The following is an 18,088-nucleotide window of genomic DNA, read 5'->3' as shown; positions in this document are numbered from 1 at the left end:
TTCATGCCAAACGCCAAATAAGCCAAAATATGGCCACATCCAAAATATCCCTAGTTGTTGACTAGATTAAAGAAACATGAATACTTAGAAGAATTGATCGCTGCTCCCTCCCATATCACTGCTCCCTCCCCTATCGCTGCTCCCTCCCTTATCACTGCTCCCTCCCTATCACTGCTCCCTCCCCTATCGCTGCTCCCTCCCCTATCGCTGCTCCCTCCCCTATCGCTGCTCCCTCCCCTATCGCTGCTCCCTCCCCTATCGCTGCTCCCTGCCCTATCGCTGCTCCCTCCCTATCGCTGCTCCCTCCCCTATCACTGCTCCCTCCCCTATCACTGCTCCCTCCCTATCACTGCTCCCTCCCCTATCACTGCTCCCTCCCTTATCACTGCTCCCTCCCTATCGCTGCTCCCTCCCTATCGCTGCTCCCTCCCTATCACTGCTCCCTCCCTATCACTGCTCCCTCCCCTATCGCTGCTCCCTCCCCTATCACTGCTCCCTCCCCTATCACTGCTCCCTCCTTATCACTGCTCCCTCCCCTATCACTGCTCCCTGCCCTATCACTGCTCCCTGCCCTATCACTGCTCCCTCCCCTATCACTGCTCCCTCCCTATCACTGCTCCCTCCCTATCACTGCTCCCTCCCCTATCACTGCTCCCTCCCTATCACTGCTCCCTCCCCTATCACTGCTCCCTCCCCTATCACTGCTCCCTCCCTATCACTGCTCCCTCCCTATCACTGCTCCCTCCCCTATCGCTGCTCCCTCCCCTATCGCTGCTCCCTCCCCTATCGCTGCTCCCTCCCCTATCGCTGCTCCCTCCCCTATCGCTGCTCCCTCCCCTATCGCTGCTCCCTCCCCTATCACTGCTCCCTCCCCTATCACTGCTCCCTCCCTATCACTGCTCCCTCCCCTATCACTGCTCCCTCCCCTATCACTGCTCCCTCCCCTATCACTGCTCCCTCCCCTATCACTGCTCCCTCCCCTATCACTGCTCCCTCCCCTATCACTGCTCCCTCCCCTATCACTGCTCCCTCCCCTATCACTGCTCCCTCCCCTATCACTGCTCCCTCCCCTATCACTGCTCCCTCCCCTATCACTGCTCCCTCCCCTATCACTGCTCCCTCCCCTATCACTGCTCCCTCCCCTATCACTGCTCCCTCCCCTATCACTGCTCCCTCCCCTATCACTGCTCCCTCCCCTATCACTGCTCCCTCCCTATCACTGTCCTCCCTCCCTATCACTGCTCCTCCCCTATCACTGCTCCCTCCCTATCACTGCTCCCTCCCTATCGCTGCTCCCTCCCTATCACTGCTCCCTCCCCTATCACTGCTCCCTCCCCTATCACTGCTCCCTCCCCTATCACTGCTCCCTCCCTATCACTGCTCCCTCCCCTATCACTGCTCCCTCCCCTATCACTGCTCCCTCCCCTATCACTGCTCCCTCCCCTATCACTGCTCCCTCCCCTATCACTGCTCCCTCCCCTATCACTGCTCCCTCCCCTATCACTGCTCCCTCCCCTATCACTGCTCCCTCCCCTATCACTGCTCCCTCCCCTATCACTGCTCCCTCCCTATCACTGCTCCCTCCCTATCACTGCTCCCTCCCCTATCACTGCTCCCTCCCCTATCACTGCTCCCTCCCCTATCACTGCTCCCTCCCCTATCACTGCTCCCTCCCCTATCACTGCTCCCTCCCCTATCACTGCTCCCTCCCCTATCACTGCTCCCTCCCTATCACTGCTCCCTCCCCTATCACTGCTCCCTCCCCTATCACTGCTCCCTCCCCTATCACTGCTCCCTCCCCTATCACTGCTCCCTCCCTATCACTGCTCCCTCCCCTATCACTGCTCCCTCCCCTATCACTGCTCCCTCCCCTATCACTGCTCCCTCCCCTATCACTGCTCCCTCCCCTATCACTGCTCCCTCCCCTATCACTGCTCCCTCCCCTATCACTGCTCCCTCCCTATCACTGCTCCCCTCCCTATCACTGCTCCCTCCCTATCACTGCTCCCTCCCCTATCACTGCTCCCTCCCTATCACTGCTCCCTCCCCTATCACTGCTCCCTCCCCTATCACTGCTCCCTCCCCTATCACTGCTCCCTCCCTATCACTGCTCCCTCCCCTATCACTGCTCCCTCCCCTATCACTGCTCCCTCCCCTATCACTGCTCCCTCCCCTATCACTGCTCCCTCCCCTATCACTGCTCCCTCCCCTATCACTGCTCCCTCCCCTATCACTGCTCCCTCCCCTATCACTGCTCCCTCCCCTATCACTGCTCCCTCCCCTATCACTGCTCCCTCCCCTATCACTGCTCCCTCCCTATCACTGCTCCCTCCCCTATCACTGCTCCCTCCCCTATCGCTGCTCCCTCCCTATCGCTGCTCCCTCCCCTATCGCTGCTCCCTCCCCTATCGCTCTCCCTCCCTATCGCTGCTCCCTCCCCTATCGCTGCTCCCTCCCTATCACTGCTCCCTCCCTATCACTGCTCCCTCCCCTATCACTGCTCCCTCCCCTATCACTGCTCCCTCCCCTATCCTGCTCCCTCCCTATCACTGCTCCCTCCCCTATCACTGCTCCCTCCCCACTGCTCCCTCCCTATCACTGCTCCCTCCCCTATCACTGCTCCCTCCCTATCACTGCTCCCTCCCCTATCACTGCTCCCTCCCCTATCACTGCTCCCTCCCCTATCACTGCTCCCTCCCCTATCACTGCTCCCTCCCTATCACTGCTCCCTCCCCTATCACTGCTCCTCCTCCACTGCTCCCCCCCTATCACTGCTCCCTCCCCTATCACTGCTCCCTCCCCTATCACTGCTCCCTCCCTATCACTGCTCCCTCCCCTATCACTGCTCCCTCCCCTATCACTGCTCCCTCCCCTATCACTGCTCCCTCCCCTATCACTGCTCCCTCCCCTATCACTGCTCCCTCCCCTATCACTGCTCCCTCCCCTATCACTGCTCCCTCCCCTATCACTGCTCCCTCCCCTATCACTGCTCCCTCCCCTATCACTGCTCCCTCCCTATCCTGCTCCTCCCTATCACTGCTCCCTCCCCTATCACTGCTCCCTCCCCTATCACTGCTCCCTCCCCTATCACTGCTCCCTCCCCTATCACTGCTCCCTCCCCTATCACTGCTCCCTCCCCTATCACTGCTCCCTCCCTATCATGCTCCCTCCTATCACTGCTCCCTCCCCTTATCACTGCTCCCTCCCTATCACTGCTCCCTCCCTATCACTGCTCCCCCCTATCACTGCTCCCTCCCCTATCACTGCTCCCTCCCTATCACTGCTCCCTCCCCTATCACTGCTCCCTCCTTATCACTGCTCCTCCTTATCACTGCTCCCTCCTTATATCACTGCTCCCTCCCTATCACTGCTCCCTCCCTATCACTGCTCCCTCCCTATCACTGCTCCCTCCCTTATCACTGCTCCCTCCCTATCACTGCTCTCCTCCCCTATCACTGCTCCCTCCCTATCACTGCTCCCTCCCCTATCACTGCTCCCTCCCTTATCACTGCTCCCTCCCCTATCACTGCTCCCTCCCCTATCACTGCTCCCTCCCCTATCACTGCTCCCTCCCCTATCACTGCTCCCTCCCCTATCACTGCTCCCTCCTTATCACTGCTCCCTCCCTATCACTGCTCCCTCCCCTATCACTGCTCCCTGCCCTATCACTGCTCCCTCCCCTATCACTGCTCCCTCCTTATCACTGCTCCCTCCCTATCACTGCTCCCTCCCCTATCACTGCTCCCTCCCCTATCACTGCTCCCTCCCCTATCACTGCTCCCTCCCCTATCACTGCTCCCTCCCCTATCACTGCTCCCTCCCTATCACTGCTTGCTCCCTCCTTATCGCTGCTCCCTCCCTATCACTGCTCCCTCCCCTATCGCTGCTCCCTCCCCTATCGCTGCTCCCTCCCCTATCACTGCTCCCTCCTTATCACTGCTCCCTCCCCTATCACTGCTCCCTCCCTATCACTGCTCCCTCCCCTATCACTGCTCCCTCCCCTATCACTGCTCCCTCCCCTATCACTGCTCCCTCCTTATCACTGCTCCCTCCCCTATCACTGCTCCCTCCCTTATCACTGCTCCCTCCCCTATCACTGCTCCCTCCCCTATCACTGCTCCCTCCCCTATCACTGCTCCCTCCCCTATCACTGCTCCCTCCCTATCACTGCTCCCTCCCCTATCACTGCTCCCTCCCCTATCACTGCTCCCTCCCCTATCGCTGCTCCCTCCCCTATCGCTGCTCCCACCCCTACGGTGCTCCTTCCCCTATCGCTGCTCCCACCCCTACGGTGCTCCTTCCCCTATCACTGCTCCCTACCCTATCACTGCTCCCTCCCTATAGAAGATTTCAGAAAAGATGGCGATGACGTCACACAAAGGTACATCCGGGCGCTCAAAGGTACAACTCTGTATATCTGTACACATTAACATGGTGGGAACACAACCGCTTCGATTTTTGTTTACATTTTATTGTAATAAATAGTACGACCATCCGAGAATTGTTACTTTATCTTAATTTCAAAAGGTGTAAATAAAAATATGTAACAATAATATACAGATATAAATATATGGTATTCATATATTTTACGATGTTTATACTCCATTTTCGGCCGCCACGAGGAAAAACACGGTCGCCATTATGTGTAAACATTGACAGAATATTGCAAATATCAGCTTGAAATTACAAATTAAATTCCAAGTTCCGCAAATATAGTACTGAAATTTTAATAAGCGATCACTGTTTTCTTAGTCTTACTTTGTAAAACACCTTAAGATGTGTGATTGTCACCAAATTAAAGTTTGCTTTCGTAGATCACCCCAAGCGCACGGCAGCCATTACGTACAGTACTGCCGAGATCTCGAATTTCGCCCTTTTTTAGAGTCACAAAATTACGTATTCTAGATAATTTGTTCGTCAGAAATTTTGGATTTTAGCTCATGACATACAAATGAGTCAGTTTATAGTTACTTTTTATCGTATTTAAACAAACTTTTAGTATTTTAGGATTTTCGAAGCCGTGCGCAATGTGTCCTGGTCGGCATTTACAGTATTACGATCTGTATTCATAAATCTAAATGTAGTCTATCTAACATGCATTCAAATTATTTTAAAGTAATATCACTTCAATTTGAGACTTCACTAGCAGTCCATGGAATAAAAGCGACTGACATTAAAAAATAAACTCTACAGCATTAAAACTGAACGATTTCACCATTTTAATTTTCGAGATCTCGGCAGCCATACGTTTACGTAAACATGTACATTGCGAAGATCTGCATATAAGTGTAACACAGTGGTTTATAGCATTCCTTTAAAGGAAGATATACACGGAAAAGAACGAAATATATATCTTTTACAAGTACTTATTGAGATATGTGTTGGTAATTACGTATTTATATTATTAAATTCCCAACTATGGGCTGTGTCCTGAGGTGATCTACCAGCGAAGGCTCCATGCACGAGCGGCCGTGGTCTGGCAATGTGGTTCACATTTCGTTATATTTAATAGTATTGTGAACAAGTTTTTCATGTATAACAGAAACGTTACACAATAAAATCAATGATCTATTCATAACTTTTCACAACAAGGATTTCTACCTGTGAAGAAAAAACGGGTACTGTGACGGCCCGACACCGCTTGGCAAGCTGGCTTCAACACTCTATCTACACAAATTAATATATTCAGCAATAAACAATTGTAAATACAAAAATATAAATGTCTGTAACCTCTGAAACAATAAGAAACAATTTTAAAATCGGAATTTGCAAGTATGAATGTGTATACTTTTGTCAAAGTATTGATTGTGTAGCAGCGATGTACGTATCTGTTATTGTTTTTATTAGTCGCCATACTGTGTTTGTACCTTTGAGGACCCAGATGTAAACTTTCTGTGACGTCACGCCATCTTTTCTGAAATCTCCTATTGCTGCTCCTGCCCCTGTCGCTGCTCCCTCACCTGCCCTGTCGCTGCGTCCGCCCCTGTCGCTGCTCCCTCCCCTATTGCTGCTCCCTCCCCTGACCTTGATCCTGCCCCTGATGCTGATACCGCCCCTGTTGCTGCTCCCTCCCCAATCGCTGCTCCCGTCCCTGATGCTGATCCTGCCCCTGACGCTGATCTAACCCCTATCGCTGATCCTGCCCCTGTCGCTGCTCCCTCCCCTATCGCTGATCCCGCCCCTGATGCTGATCCTGCCCTTGATGCTGATCCCGCCCCTGATGCTGATCCCGCCCCTGACGCTGATCCCGCCCCTATCGATGATCCTACCCCTTTCGCTCATCCCTCCCCTGTCGCTGCTCCTGCCCCTGATGCTGATACCGCCCCTGTTGCTGCTCCCTCCCCAATCGCTGCTCCCGTCCCTGATGCTGATCCTGCCCCTGACGCTGATCCAACCCCTATCGCTGATCCTGCCCCTGTCGCTGCTCCCTCCCCTATCGTGATCCCGCCCCTGATGCTGATCCCGCCCTTGATGCTGATCCAGCCACTGATGCTGATCCCGCCCCTGACGCTGATCCCGCCCCTATCGGTGATCCCGCCCCTAACACTGATCCCGCCCCTGTCAGTGATTATAAAGTAAAGGTGTCATAAGGTTCCATATACTGTAACACTTAAATTCCCATACAAACTCTGCTCCTTTTCCCACAAGGATGTTAATGGCCTGATCAATGCAGGCAGAACTCTATATCTAGTAGCATATTAAAGGATATGTTGACGAACGATGGACGGCGGACGCCGCATCATGACATAAGCTCAGGTAAAGTGAGCTAATAAATGAAGAGTAGGAAATTGCAAAAATAAGTTGTGGCATGTCGCTGAATCTGTTATCAAAGTGTCTTTTTAACAAAAATTTAGATAATAATTTACAGAAGAGACTAATTAATTTGTTACCTCGTTGCCATGCATATTACCAACATACTTCACATGTGGTCTAAGTGTCACATGACTTTTAGGAGATTTTCCAATGGCTAAAACCCAGAGGTCACGACCTACAACAACGAATATCATCTTGTATATACACATATATATATCTGACATATACTGTTAGGGTCGGTATACATAGGTTTATATATCTACTCTGACCTTTACTGTTAGGTCGGTATACCCAGGTTTATATATTTACACTCTGACCTATACTGTTTAAGGTCGGTATACACAGGTTTATATATCTACACTCTGACCTATACTGTTACGGTCGGTATACACAGGTTTATATATCTACACTCTGACCTTTACTGTTAGGGTCAGTATACACAGGTTTATATATCTACACTGACCTTTACTGTTAGGTCGGTATACACAGGTTTATATATCTACACTGACCTTTACTGTTAGGGTCAGTATACACAGGTTTACATATCTACACTCTGACCTTTACTGTTAGGGTCGGTATACACAGGTTTATATATCTACACTCTGACCTTTACTGTTAGGTCGATATACACAGGTTTATATATATACACTCTGACTTACACTGTAAGAGTCGGTATACACAGGTTTATATATCTACACTCTGACCTTTACTGTTAAGGTCAGTATACACAGGTTTATATATCTACACTCTGACCTATACTGTAAGGGTCGGTATACACAGGTTTATATATCTACACTCTGACCTTTACTGTTAGGTCGGTATACACAGGTTTATATATCTACACTCTGACCTTTACTGTTAGGGTCAGTATACACAGGTTTATATATCTACACTCTGACCTTTACTGTTAGGGTCAGTATACACAGGTTTATATATCTACACTCTGACCTTTACTGTTAGGGTCAGTATACACAGGTTTATATATCTACACTCTGACCTTTACTGTTTAAGGTCGGTATACACAGGTTTATATATCTACACTCTGACCTTTACTGTTAGGGTCGGTATACACAGGTTTATATATCTACACTCTGACCTTTACTGTTAAGGTCGGTATACACAGGTTTATATATCTACACTCTGACCTTTACTGTTAGGGTCGGTATACACACAGTTTGTATATATCTACACTCTGACCTTTACTGTTAGGGTCGATAAATACAGGTTTATATATTACACTCTGACCTTACTGTTACTCAGTATACACAGGTTTACACTCTGACCTTTACTGTTAGGTCGTATACACAGGTTATATATATATTACACTCTGACCTTTACTGTTAGGGTCAGTATACACAGGTTATATATTTACACTCTGACCTTTACTGTTAGGTCAGTATACACAGGTTTATATATTTACACTCTGACCTATACTGTTAGGGTCAGTATACACAGGCTTATATATTACACTCTGACCTTTACTGTTAGGGTCAGTATACACAGGCTTATATATTTACACTCTGACCTTTACTGTTAGGGTCAGTATACACAGGCTTATATATTTACACTCTGACCTTTACTGTTAGGGTCAGTATACACAGGGTATATATTACACTCTGACCTTTACATACACAGGTTTATATATCTACACTCTGACCTTTACTGTTAGGGTCAGTATACACAGGTTTATATATTTACACTCTGACCTTTACTGTTAGGGTCAGTATACACAGGCTTATATATTTACACTCTGACCTTTACTGTTAGGGTCAGTATACACAGGCTTATATATTTACACTCTGACCTTTACTGTTAGGGTCAGTATACACAGGTTTATATATTTACACTCTGACCTTTACTGTTAGGTCAGTATACACAGGCTTATATATTTACACTCTGACCTTTACTGTTAGGTCAGTATACACAGGTTTATATATTTACACTCTGACCTTTACTGTTAGGGTCAGTATACACAGGCTTATTTATATTTACACTCTGACCTTTACTGTTAGGGTCAGTATACACAGGCTTATATATTTACACTCTGACCTTTACTGTTAGGGTCAGTATACACAGGTTTATATATTTACACTCTGACCTTTACTGTTAGGGTCAGTATACACAGGTTTATATATTTACACTCTGACCTTTACTGTTAGGGTCAGTATACACAGGCTTATATATTTACACTCTGACCTTTACTGTTAGGTCGTATACACAGGTTTATATATTTACACTCTGACCTTTACTGTTAGGGTCAGTATACACAGGTTTATATATTTACACTCTGACCTTTACTGTTAGGGTCGGTATACACAGGTTTATATATCTACACTCTGACCTTTACTGTTAGGTCAGTATACACAGGTTTATATATCTACACTCTGACCTTTACTGTTAGGTCAGTATACACAGGTTTATATATCTACACTCTGACCTTTACTGTTAGGGTCAGTATACACAGGTTTATATATTTACACTCTGACCTTTACTGTTAGGGTCAGTATACAAGTTTACACAGGTCTTATATATATTACACTCTGACCTTTACTGTTAGGTCAGTATACACAGGTTTATATATCTACACTCTGACCTTTACTGTTGGGTCAGTAACTGTTTTATATTACACTCTGTCGTTAGGTCATATACACAGGTTTATATATCTACACTGACCTTTACTGTTAGGCTGACCTTTACTGTTAGGTCGGTATACACAGGTTTATATATCTACACTCTGACCTTTACTGTTAGGTCGTATACACAGGTTTATATATCTACACTCTGACCTTTACTGTTAGGTAGTAACGGTTACGTTGGGTATACACAGGTTTATATATCTACACTCTGACCTTTACTGTTAAGGTCGGTAAATACACAGGTTTATATATTTACACTCTGACCTTTACTGTTTAGGGTCGGTATAATACAGGTTTATATATTTACACTCTGACCTTTACTGTTAGGGTCGGTATACACAGGTTTATATATTTACACTCTGACCTTTACTGTTAGGGTCGATAAATACAGGTTTAAATATTTACACTCTGACCTATACTGTTAGGGTCAGTATACACAGGTTTATATATTTACACTCTGACCTTTACTGTTAGGGTCAGTATACACAGGTTTATATATTTACACTCTGACCTTTACTGTTAGGGTCAGTATACACAGGCTTATATATTTACACTCTGACCTTTACTGTTAGGGTCAGTATACACAGGCTTATATATTTACACTCTGACCTTTACTGTTAGGGTCAGTATACACAGGCTTATATATTTACACTCTGACCTTTACTGTTAGGGTCAGTATACACAGGCTTATATATTTACACTCTGACCTTTACTGTTAGGGTCAGTATACACAGGCTTATATATTTACACTCTGACCTTTACTGTTAGGGTCAGTATACACAGGCTTATATATTTACACTCTGACCTTTACTGTTAGGGTCAGTATACACAGGCTTATATATTTACACTCTGACCTTTACTGTTAGGGTCAGTATACACAGGCTTATATATTTACACTCTGACCTTTACTGTTAGGGTCAGTATACACAGGCTTATATATTTACACTCTGACCTTTACTGTTAGGTCAGTATACACAGGTTTATATATTTACACTCTGACCTTTACTGTTAGGGTCAGTATACACAGGTTATATATTACACTCTGACCTTTACTGTTAGGTCACAGGTTATATTCTACACTCTGACCTTTACTGTTAGGTCGGTATACACAGGTTTATATATCTACACTCTGACCTATACTGTTAGGGTCAGTATACACAGGTTTATATATTCAGGTTTATATATTTACCTTCTACACTCTGACCTTTACTGTTAGGTCAGTATACACAGGTTTATATATTTACACTCTGACCTTTACTGTTAGGGTCAGTATACACAGGTTTATATATCTACACTCTGACCTTTACTGTTAGGGTCAGTATACACAGGTTTATATATCTACACTCTGACTTATACTGTTTAAGGTCGGTATACACAGGTTTATATATCTACACTGACCTTTACTGTTAGGTCGGTATACACAGGTTTATATATCTACACTCTGACCTTTACTGTAATGGTCGGTATACACAGGTTTATATATCTACACTCTGACCTTTACTGTTAGGTCGGTATACACAGGTTTATATATCTACACTCTGACCTTTACTGTTAAGTCGATAAATACAGGTTTATATATTTACACTCTGACCTTTACTGTTAGGGTCGATAAATACAGGTTTAAATATTTACACTCTGACCTATACTGTTAGGGTCGGTATACACAGGTTTAAATATTTACACTCTGACCTTTACTGTTAGGGTCGATAAATACAGGTTTAAATATTTACACTCTGACCTATACTGTTAGGGTCAGTATACACAGGCTTATATATTTACACTCTGACCTTTACTGTTAGGGTCAGTATACACAGGCTTATATATTTACACTCTGACCTTTACTGTTAGGGTCAGTATACACAGGCTTATATATTTACACTCTGACCTTTACTGTTAGGGTCAGTATACACAGGCTAATATATTTACACTCTGACCTTTACAGTTAGGGTCAGTATACACAGGCTTATATATTTACACTCTGACCTTTACTGTTAGGGTCAGTATACACAGGCTTATATATTTACACTCTGACCTTTACTGTTAGGTCAGTATACACAGGTTTATATATCTACACTCTGACCTTTACTGTTAGGTCGGTATACACAGGTTTATATATCTACACTCTGACCTATACTGTTAGGGTCAGTATACACAGGTTTATATATTCAGGTTTATATATTTACCTTCTACACTCTGACCTATACTGTAGAGGTGGGTGATATCCGGGTAGTTCACACTCAAGTTCTGTAAGTAAGAAGCCATAGCTGGATGTCGGTGATAGTTAAAGTCCAAACTTGTCACCACTGTCAAGGATACCATCGCCATGGCAACCGTTAACCAGCTCAAAGTACAGCTCCACTGCATTTTCTGATTTTTAACAATAAAAATGGCCTTAACGGTCAGCTGATTATTAGATATGAAGTTTCACTGAACTTCATGAACATTTGCTTTAAGTGAATCATTACAAAGGTTAATATATCATTACAACGGTCAATAAATACAACAAAAATCAATAAATCATTATAAAGGTCAATAAATCATTACAAAGGTTAATAAACCATTATAAAGGTCAATAAATCAATACAAAGGTCAATAAATCATTAAATCATTATAGCTACCATTAAACACTTATTGCTGAAAATCATGGTAATTAAAATGTCATTGACACACATTGTTGGTCAAAGTTCGAGACCAGACATTTTGACTGGTGATGATCGATCGTGACCAACGTCGGATGAGTCGAATACCCTGTATTTCTCTAACTATTGATCTGGTCCCCTGCTGTTCAGTTATAGGGATTTACTGTATATGTTAGTCTAAATACAAAGTTCCATTAAACCTCCGTGAATATTTACTCAAGTTATCATGTTCAGTAGTTAACGGATGACAAACAAAAGACTATTGCAATAGGTGACCATGACCTTTGGTCAGGTCACTGGTGAGATGGTCAGGTGACCTAAAACGTATTAAAAGCAACCTCATAACATAAAGAACTGCCATGTTTATACAAAATGAGTTAACAATAATGCTAAGTCTTATCAGCATTTGATTACATAATGAATAGGCATCAACTCTTAGCAAGGCAGATCCAATTCTTAAAAGAAGAGACCCGGAGGCCTGTATCGCTCACCTGGTTTTTAATGCCAACTAATGTTCTGAATACAGGTTCATTGTTCCTTTCCTGCTGGAATTTATACATTTACCTCTAGTTTCCCTTATTGGGCCCGGCCCTTCTGCCCCCCGGGGGGTCAGAGCCGAAATTTATACAAACACTGTTCCCCTTCCTAAGAGGATGTTTCTGGCCAAATTTGGTTACAATCCATGCTGAACTCTATGACTAGTAGCGATTTAAAGGATTGACCTCTATTTCCCCTATTGGGCCCCACCCCTCCTGCCCTCGGGGAGTCAGAGCCGAAATTCATACAAACGCTGTTTCTCTTCTCCAGTGGATGTTTCTGGCCAAATTTTATTACAATCCATGTTAAGCTCTGTGACAAGTAGCGATTTAAAGGATTTACCTCTAATTTCCCTATAAGGCCCCACCCCTCTTGCCCCCAGGGCATCAGAGCCATAATTCATACAAACGCTGTTCCCCTTCCCCCAAGGATGTGTCTGGCCAAATTTAGTTATAACCCATGTAGAGCTCTATGTCTAGTAGCGATTTAGAAATGTTGACGGACGGACGACGAACATTGGACGCCCCACCATGACATAAGCTCAATTTTGTAATTGTCAGCAAGAACGTTTTGAAGACAAAATTTTCCGAGAAAGATGAATTTTAACAAATTCTGTAAATATACTTATTATAGTGAAATTTTTTGATTTATTAGGACGGTTATAAATAGCATGATTCTGTGATTAAATACCGTAAAAATTTAGCACTGTACATGAATTATTGCTTCAAAGACAGCGCAAGAAAAACTAAAATAAAACTACCACAAAAAATAGAACTAAATATAGTAAGTATTTTTACAAACCGGCAAAGACTGTAATGTATATCGGATGGTTATCAACATTTCAGGATATGGCATATAGAAAATAATCCAGAAACACAATATACCACACACCAAATATACCACACACCAAATATACCACATACCAAATATACCACACACCAAATATACCACACACCAAATATACCACACACCAAATATACCACACACCAAATATACCACACACCAAATATACCACACATCAAATATACCACACACTAAATATACCACACACTAAATATACCACACACCAAATATACCACACACCAAATATACCACACATCAAATATACCACACACTAAATATACCACACACTAAATATACCACACATCAAATATACCACACACCAAATATACCACACATCAAATATACCACACACTAAATATACCACTATACCACACATCAAATATACCACACACCAAATATACCACACATCAAATATACCACACACTAAATATACCACACACCAAATATACCACACACCAAATATACCACACACTAAATATACCACACACTAAATATACCACACATCAAATATACCACACACCAAATATACCACACATCAAATATACCACACACTAAATAGACCACACATCAAATATACCACACACTAAATATACCACACATCAAATATAGGAGATTTCAGAAAAGATGGTGATGTCGTCACTCAAAGGTACATCCGGGCACTCAAAGGTACAACTCCGTATATCTGTACACATTAACATGGTGGGAACACAGCCGCTTCGATGTTTGTTTACATTTTATTGTAATAAATAGTACGGCAATCCGACAATTGTTGCTTTATCTTAATTTCAAAAGGTGTAAATAAAAATATGTAACAATAATATATAAATATAAACATATGGTATTCATATATTTTACGATGTTTATACTCCATTTTCGACCGCCATGAGAAAAAAACACGGTCGCCATTATGTATAAACATTGACAGAATATTGCAAATATCAGCTTGAAATTACAAATTAAATTCAAAGTTACGCAAATATCGTACTGAAATTTTAATAAGCGATTACTGTTTTCATAATCTTACTTTTTAAAACACCTTAAGATGTGTGATTATCACCAAATTAAAGTTTGATCATACAGTACTGCCGAGATCTCGAATTTCGTCCTTTTTCAGAGTCACAAAATTACGTATTCTGGATAAATTTTTCGTCAGAAATTTTGGATTTTAGTTTATGACATACAAATGAGTCAGTTTATAATTACTTTTTATCATATTTTTAAACAGAACTTTTAGTATTTTAAGATTTTCGAAGCCGTGCGCAATGTGTCCTAGTCGGCATTTACAGTATTATGATCTGTATTCATAAATCTAAATGTAGTCTATCTAACATGTATTCAAATTATTTTTAAGTAATATCACTTCAATTTGAGAGACTTCACTTAGAAGCCCATGGAATAAAAGCGACTGAAATTAAAAAATGAACTCTACAGCATTAAAACTAAACGATTTCACCATTTTATTTTTCGAGATATCGGCGTCCTTACGTTTACGTAAACATGTACATTGCGTAGATCTGCATATAAGTGTAACACAGTGGTTTATAGCATTCCTTTAAAGCAAGATATACATGATAAAGAACGAAATATATATCTTTTACAAGTACTTATTGAGATATGTGTTGGTAATTACGTATTTATATTATTAAATTCCCAACTATAAGATGTGGCCTGAGGTGATCTATCAGCGAAGCCATGCACAAGCGGCCGTGGTCTGGCAAGGTGGTTCACATTTCGTTATATCTAATAGTGTTGTGAACAGCTTTTCATATATAACAGAAAGTTACTCAACAAAATCAATTATCTATTCATAACTTTTTCACAACATGGATTTCTATCTGTGAAGAAAAAACGGGTACTGTGACGGCCCGACACCACTTAGCAAGCTGGCTTTAACATTAAATCTACACAAATATATTTAGCAATAAACAATTGTAAATGCAAAAATATAAATGTCTGTAACCTCTGAAACAATAAGAAACAATTTTAAAATCGGAATTTTCAAGTATGAATGTGTATGTTTTTGTCAAAGTATCGATTGTGTAGCAGGAATGTACGTATCAGTTATTGTTTTTATTAGTAACCATACTGTGGTTGTACCTTTGAGGACCGTGATGTAAACTTTCTGTGACGTCACGCCATCTTTTCTGAAATCTCCTATACCACACATCAAATATACCACACACACCAAATATACCACACACAAAAATACCCACACATCAAATATATCACACACAAAATATACCACACACAAAATATACCACACACAAAATATACCACACATCAAATATACAACACACAAAATATACCACACATCAAATATACCACACACCAAATATACCACATACCAAATACACCACACACAAAAATACCCACACATCAAACATACCACACACAAAATATACTACACACCAAATATACCACACACCAAATATACCACACCAATTATATACCATACACACCACATACCAAATATACCACACACCAAATATACCACATACCAAATATACCATAATGAGGAAAAACGGTATAAAGCTAGTATATTAATAATCCGAAATAAAAGGCCAAAATAAATAAATTCAAAGTAAAATCAAAATCATTTCTATGGAATATATATTCAGCCACTATAGGGCCTTCTTCAGTCCGAAATAACACTAACACCTAACATCAAATATACCACACACCAAATATACCACACACCAAATATACCATACACCAAATAGACCACACGTCAAATATACCACACACTAAATATACCACACACTAAATATACCACACATCAAATATACCACACACCAAATATACCACACATCAAATATACCACACACTAAATATACCACACATCAAATATACCACACATCAAATATACCACACACCAAATAGACCACACACCAAATAGACCACACGTCAAATAAACCACACACTAAATATACCACACATCAAATATACCACACACCATATATACCACACATCAAATATACCACACATCAAATATACCAACTACCAAATATACCACACACCAAATATACCACACACCATATATACCACACATCAAATATACCACACATCAAATATACCAACTACCAAATATACCACACACCAAATATACCACACACCAAATATACCACACACTAAATATACCATACACCAAATATACCACACATCAAATATACCACACACTAAATATACCACACACCAAATATACCACACACTAAATATACCACACACCAAATATACCACACACTAAATATACCACACTCTAAATATACTACACATCAACTATACCACACCAAATATACCACATACCAAATATACCACACACCAAATATACCACACACTAAATATACCACACCAAATATACCACACACCAAATATACCCCACCAAATATACCACACACCAAATATACCACACATCAACTATATTACACCAAATATACCACACACCAAATATACCACACACCAAATATACCACACACCAAATATACCACACACTAAATATACCACACCAAATATACCACACACAAAATAAATCAGAAATAAAAACATAACAAGGACATAGTTATTCAGATCCCCCGCCAATGGAGATATTAAAGCTGAAGCAAGTTTGTAAGCACAAAAAGTGAAAACCTAAAAATAGCAAAAGGCACTACTAGACCATAAGAACAATGTGTCTATGAAGTTTCATGGAAATATCTCTGCTGGTTTTAGAGTTGTGCTCCGGAAACGATTCTTACACAAAAATCTGCCATTTTCAGCAATGTTTCCATGGTTACAGAAAAAAAGTACAAAAAGTGAAAACCTTAAAATAGCAAAAGGCACTACTAGACCATAAGACCAATGTGTGTATGAAGTTTCGTGGAAATATCTCTACTTTTAGAGTTATGCTCCGGAAACCATTCGTACGGATGGACGGACAGAACCCATTTGTATATCCCCTGCCAACTTCGTTGGGCGGGGGATAAAAAGATGTCTCACCAGTGCAAGGAAATTTCTTAAGCATCTAGCAGTCAGAGGACAAAATCTTCCTCTAAAATGAACTTGCTGTATTATTATGTCAAAGGTCAAGGTCAAATTCATTTGCTGCCAATAAACAGTCAAAGTAATACCCATTTACCCCTATTTGTAGAGATGGAATTACCCAATGATACCATAAACTTGCATCCATTGTGACTTTATAGTGTAATTAGGAATATCTACAATGTTTTGTCAGCTTTACAATAAATACAAGTAATAATGTCATCTTTTAAAGCCTTTTCACTCCTGAAATCTTTTTAAATTCATGTTTAACAGATTTTTTATATAAACTTATAGGAAAGTAGACAATGCAAACAAGGACATAGTCATTCAGATCCCCCGCCAATGGAGATATCAAAGCTGAAGTAAATTTGATTGTGGAGACTTATGTGTATGAAAAAAAAAACAGGAAAAAGGAAGTTGAGCTAAAGAAAGATGGAGTATAATTCCAGTAGAGCGGGGCTGCAATTGTTGAATCAGGTATACAGCCTTGACATTTATATTAGACTATATACACAAAGATAGGTGGAGTTTTGCAAAGTAACATTTACCATTTACCATGATATTTTCGGCAATGTTTCTATGGTTACAGAAAAAAGCATAAAAAGT

At 42.1% G+C, this 18,088-nt stretch overlaps 1 protein-coding gene across 1 annotated transcript in view; it reads right to left on the bottom strand.

Moving 5' to 3' along the window:
• The window catches only part of LOC138331151 (carboxypeptidase M-like), a 61,455-nt gene that overhangs the window by 29,747 nt on the left and 13,620 nt on the right, over positions 1 to 18,088 (bottom strand). The window contains exons 2-3 of the mRNA XM_069278622.1: positions 11,633 to 11,816; positions 6,891 to 6,988 (exon numbers count right to left, since the gene is read on the bottom strand). Coding sequence (XP_069134723.1) covers positions 6,891 to 6,988; positions 11,633 to 11,816 — 282 coding nt within the window. The remainder of the gene's footprint in view (positions 1 to 6,890; positions 6,989 to 11,632; positions 11,817 to 18,088) is intronic.

Source organism: Argopecten irradians, chromosome 9 (genome assembly GCF_041381155.1).
Source record: "Argopecten irradians isolate NY chromosome 9, Ai_NY, whole genome shotgun sequence".
In the NCBI taxonomy this organism is placed as follows: Eukaryota; Metazoa; Mollusca; class Bivalvia; order Pectinida; family Pectinidae; genus Argopecten; species Argopecten irradians.
The sequence above is the reverse complement of the archived record's forward strand: the minus strand, read 5'-3'. Positions and strand labels throughout refer to the sequence as shown.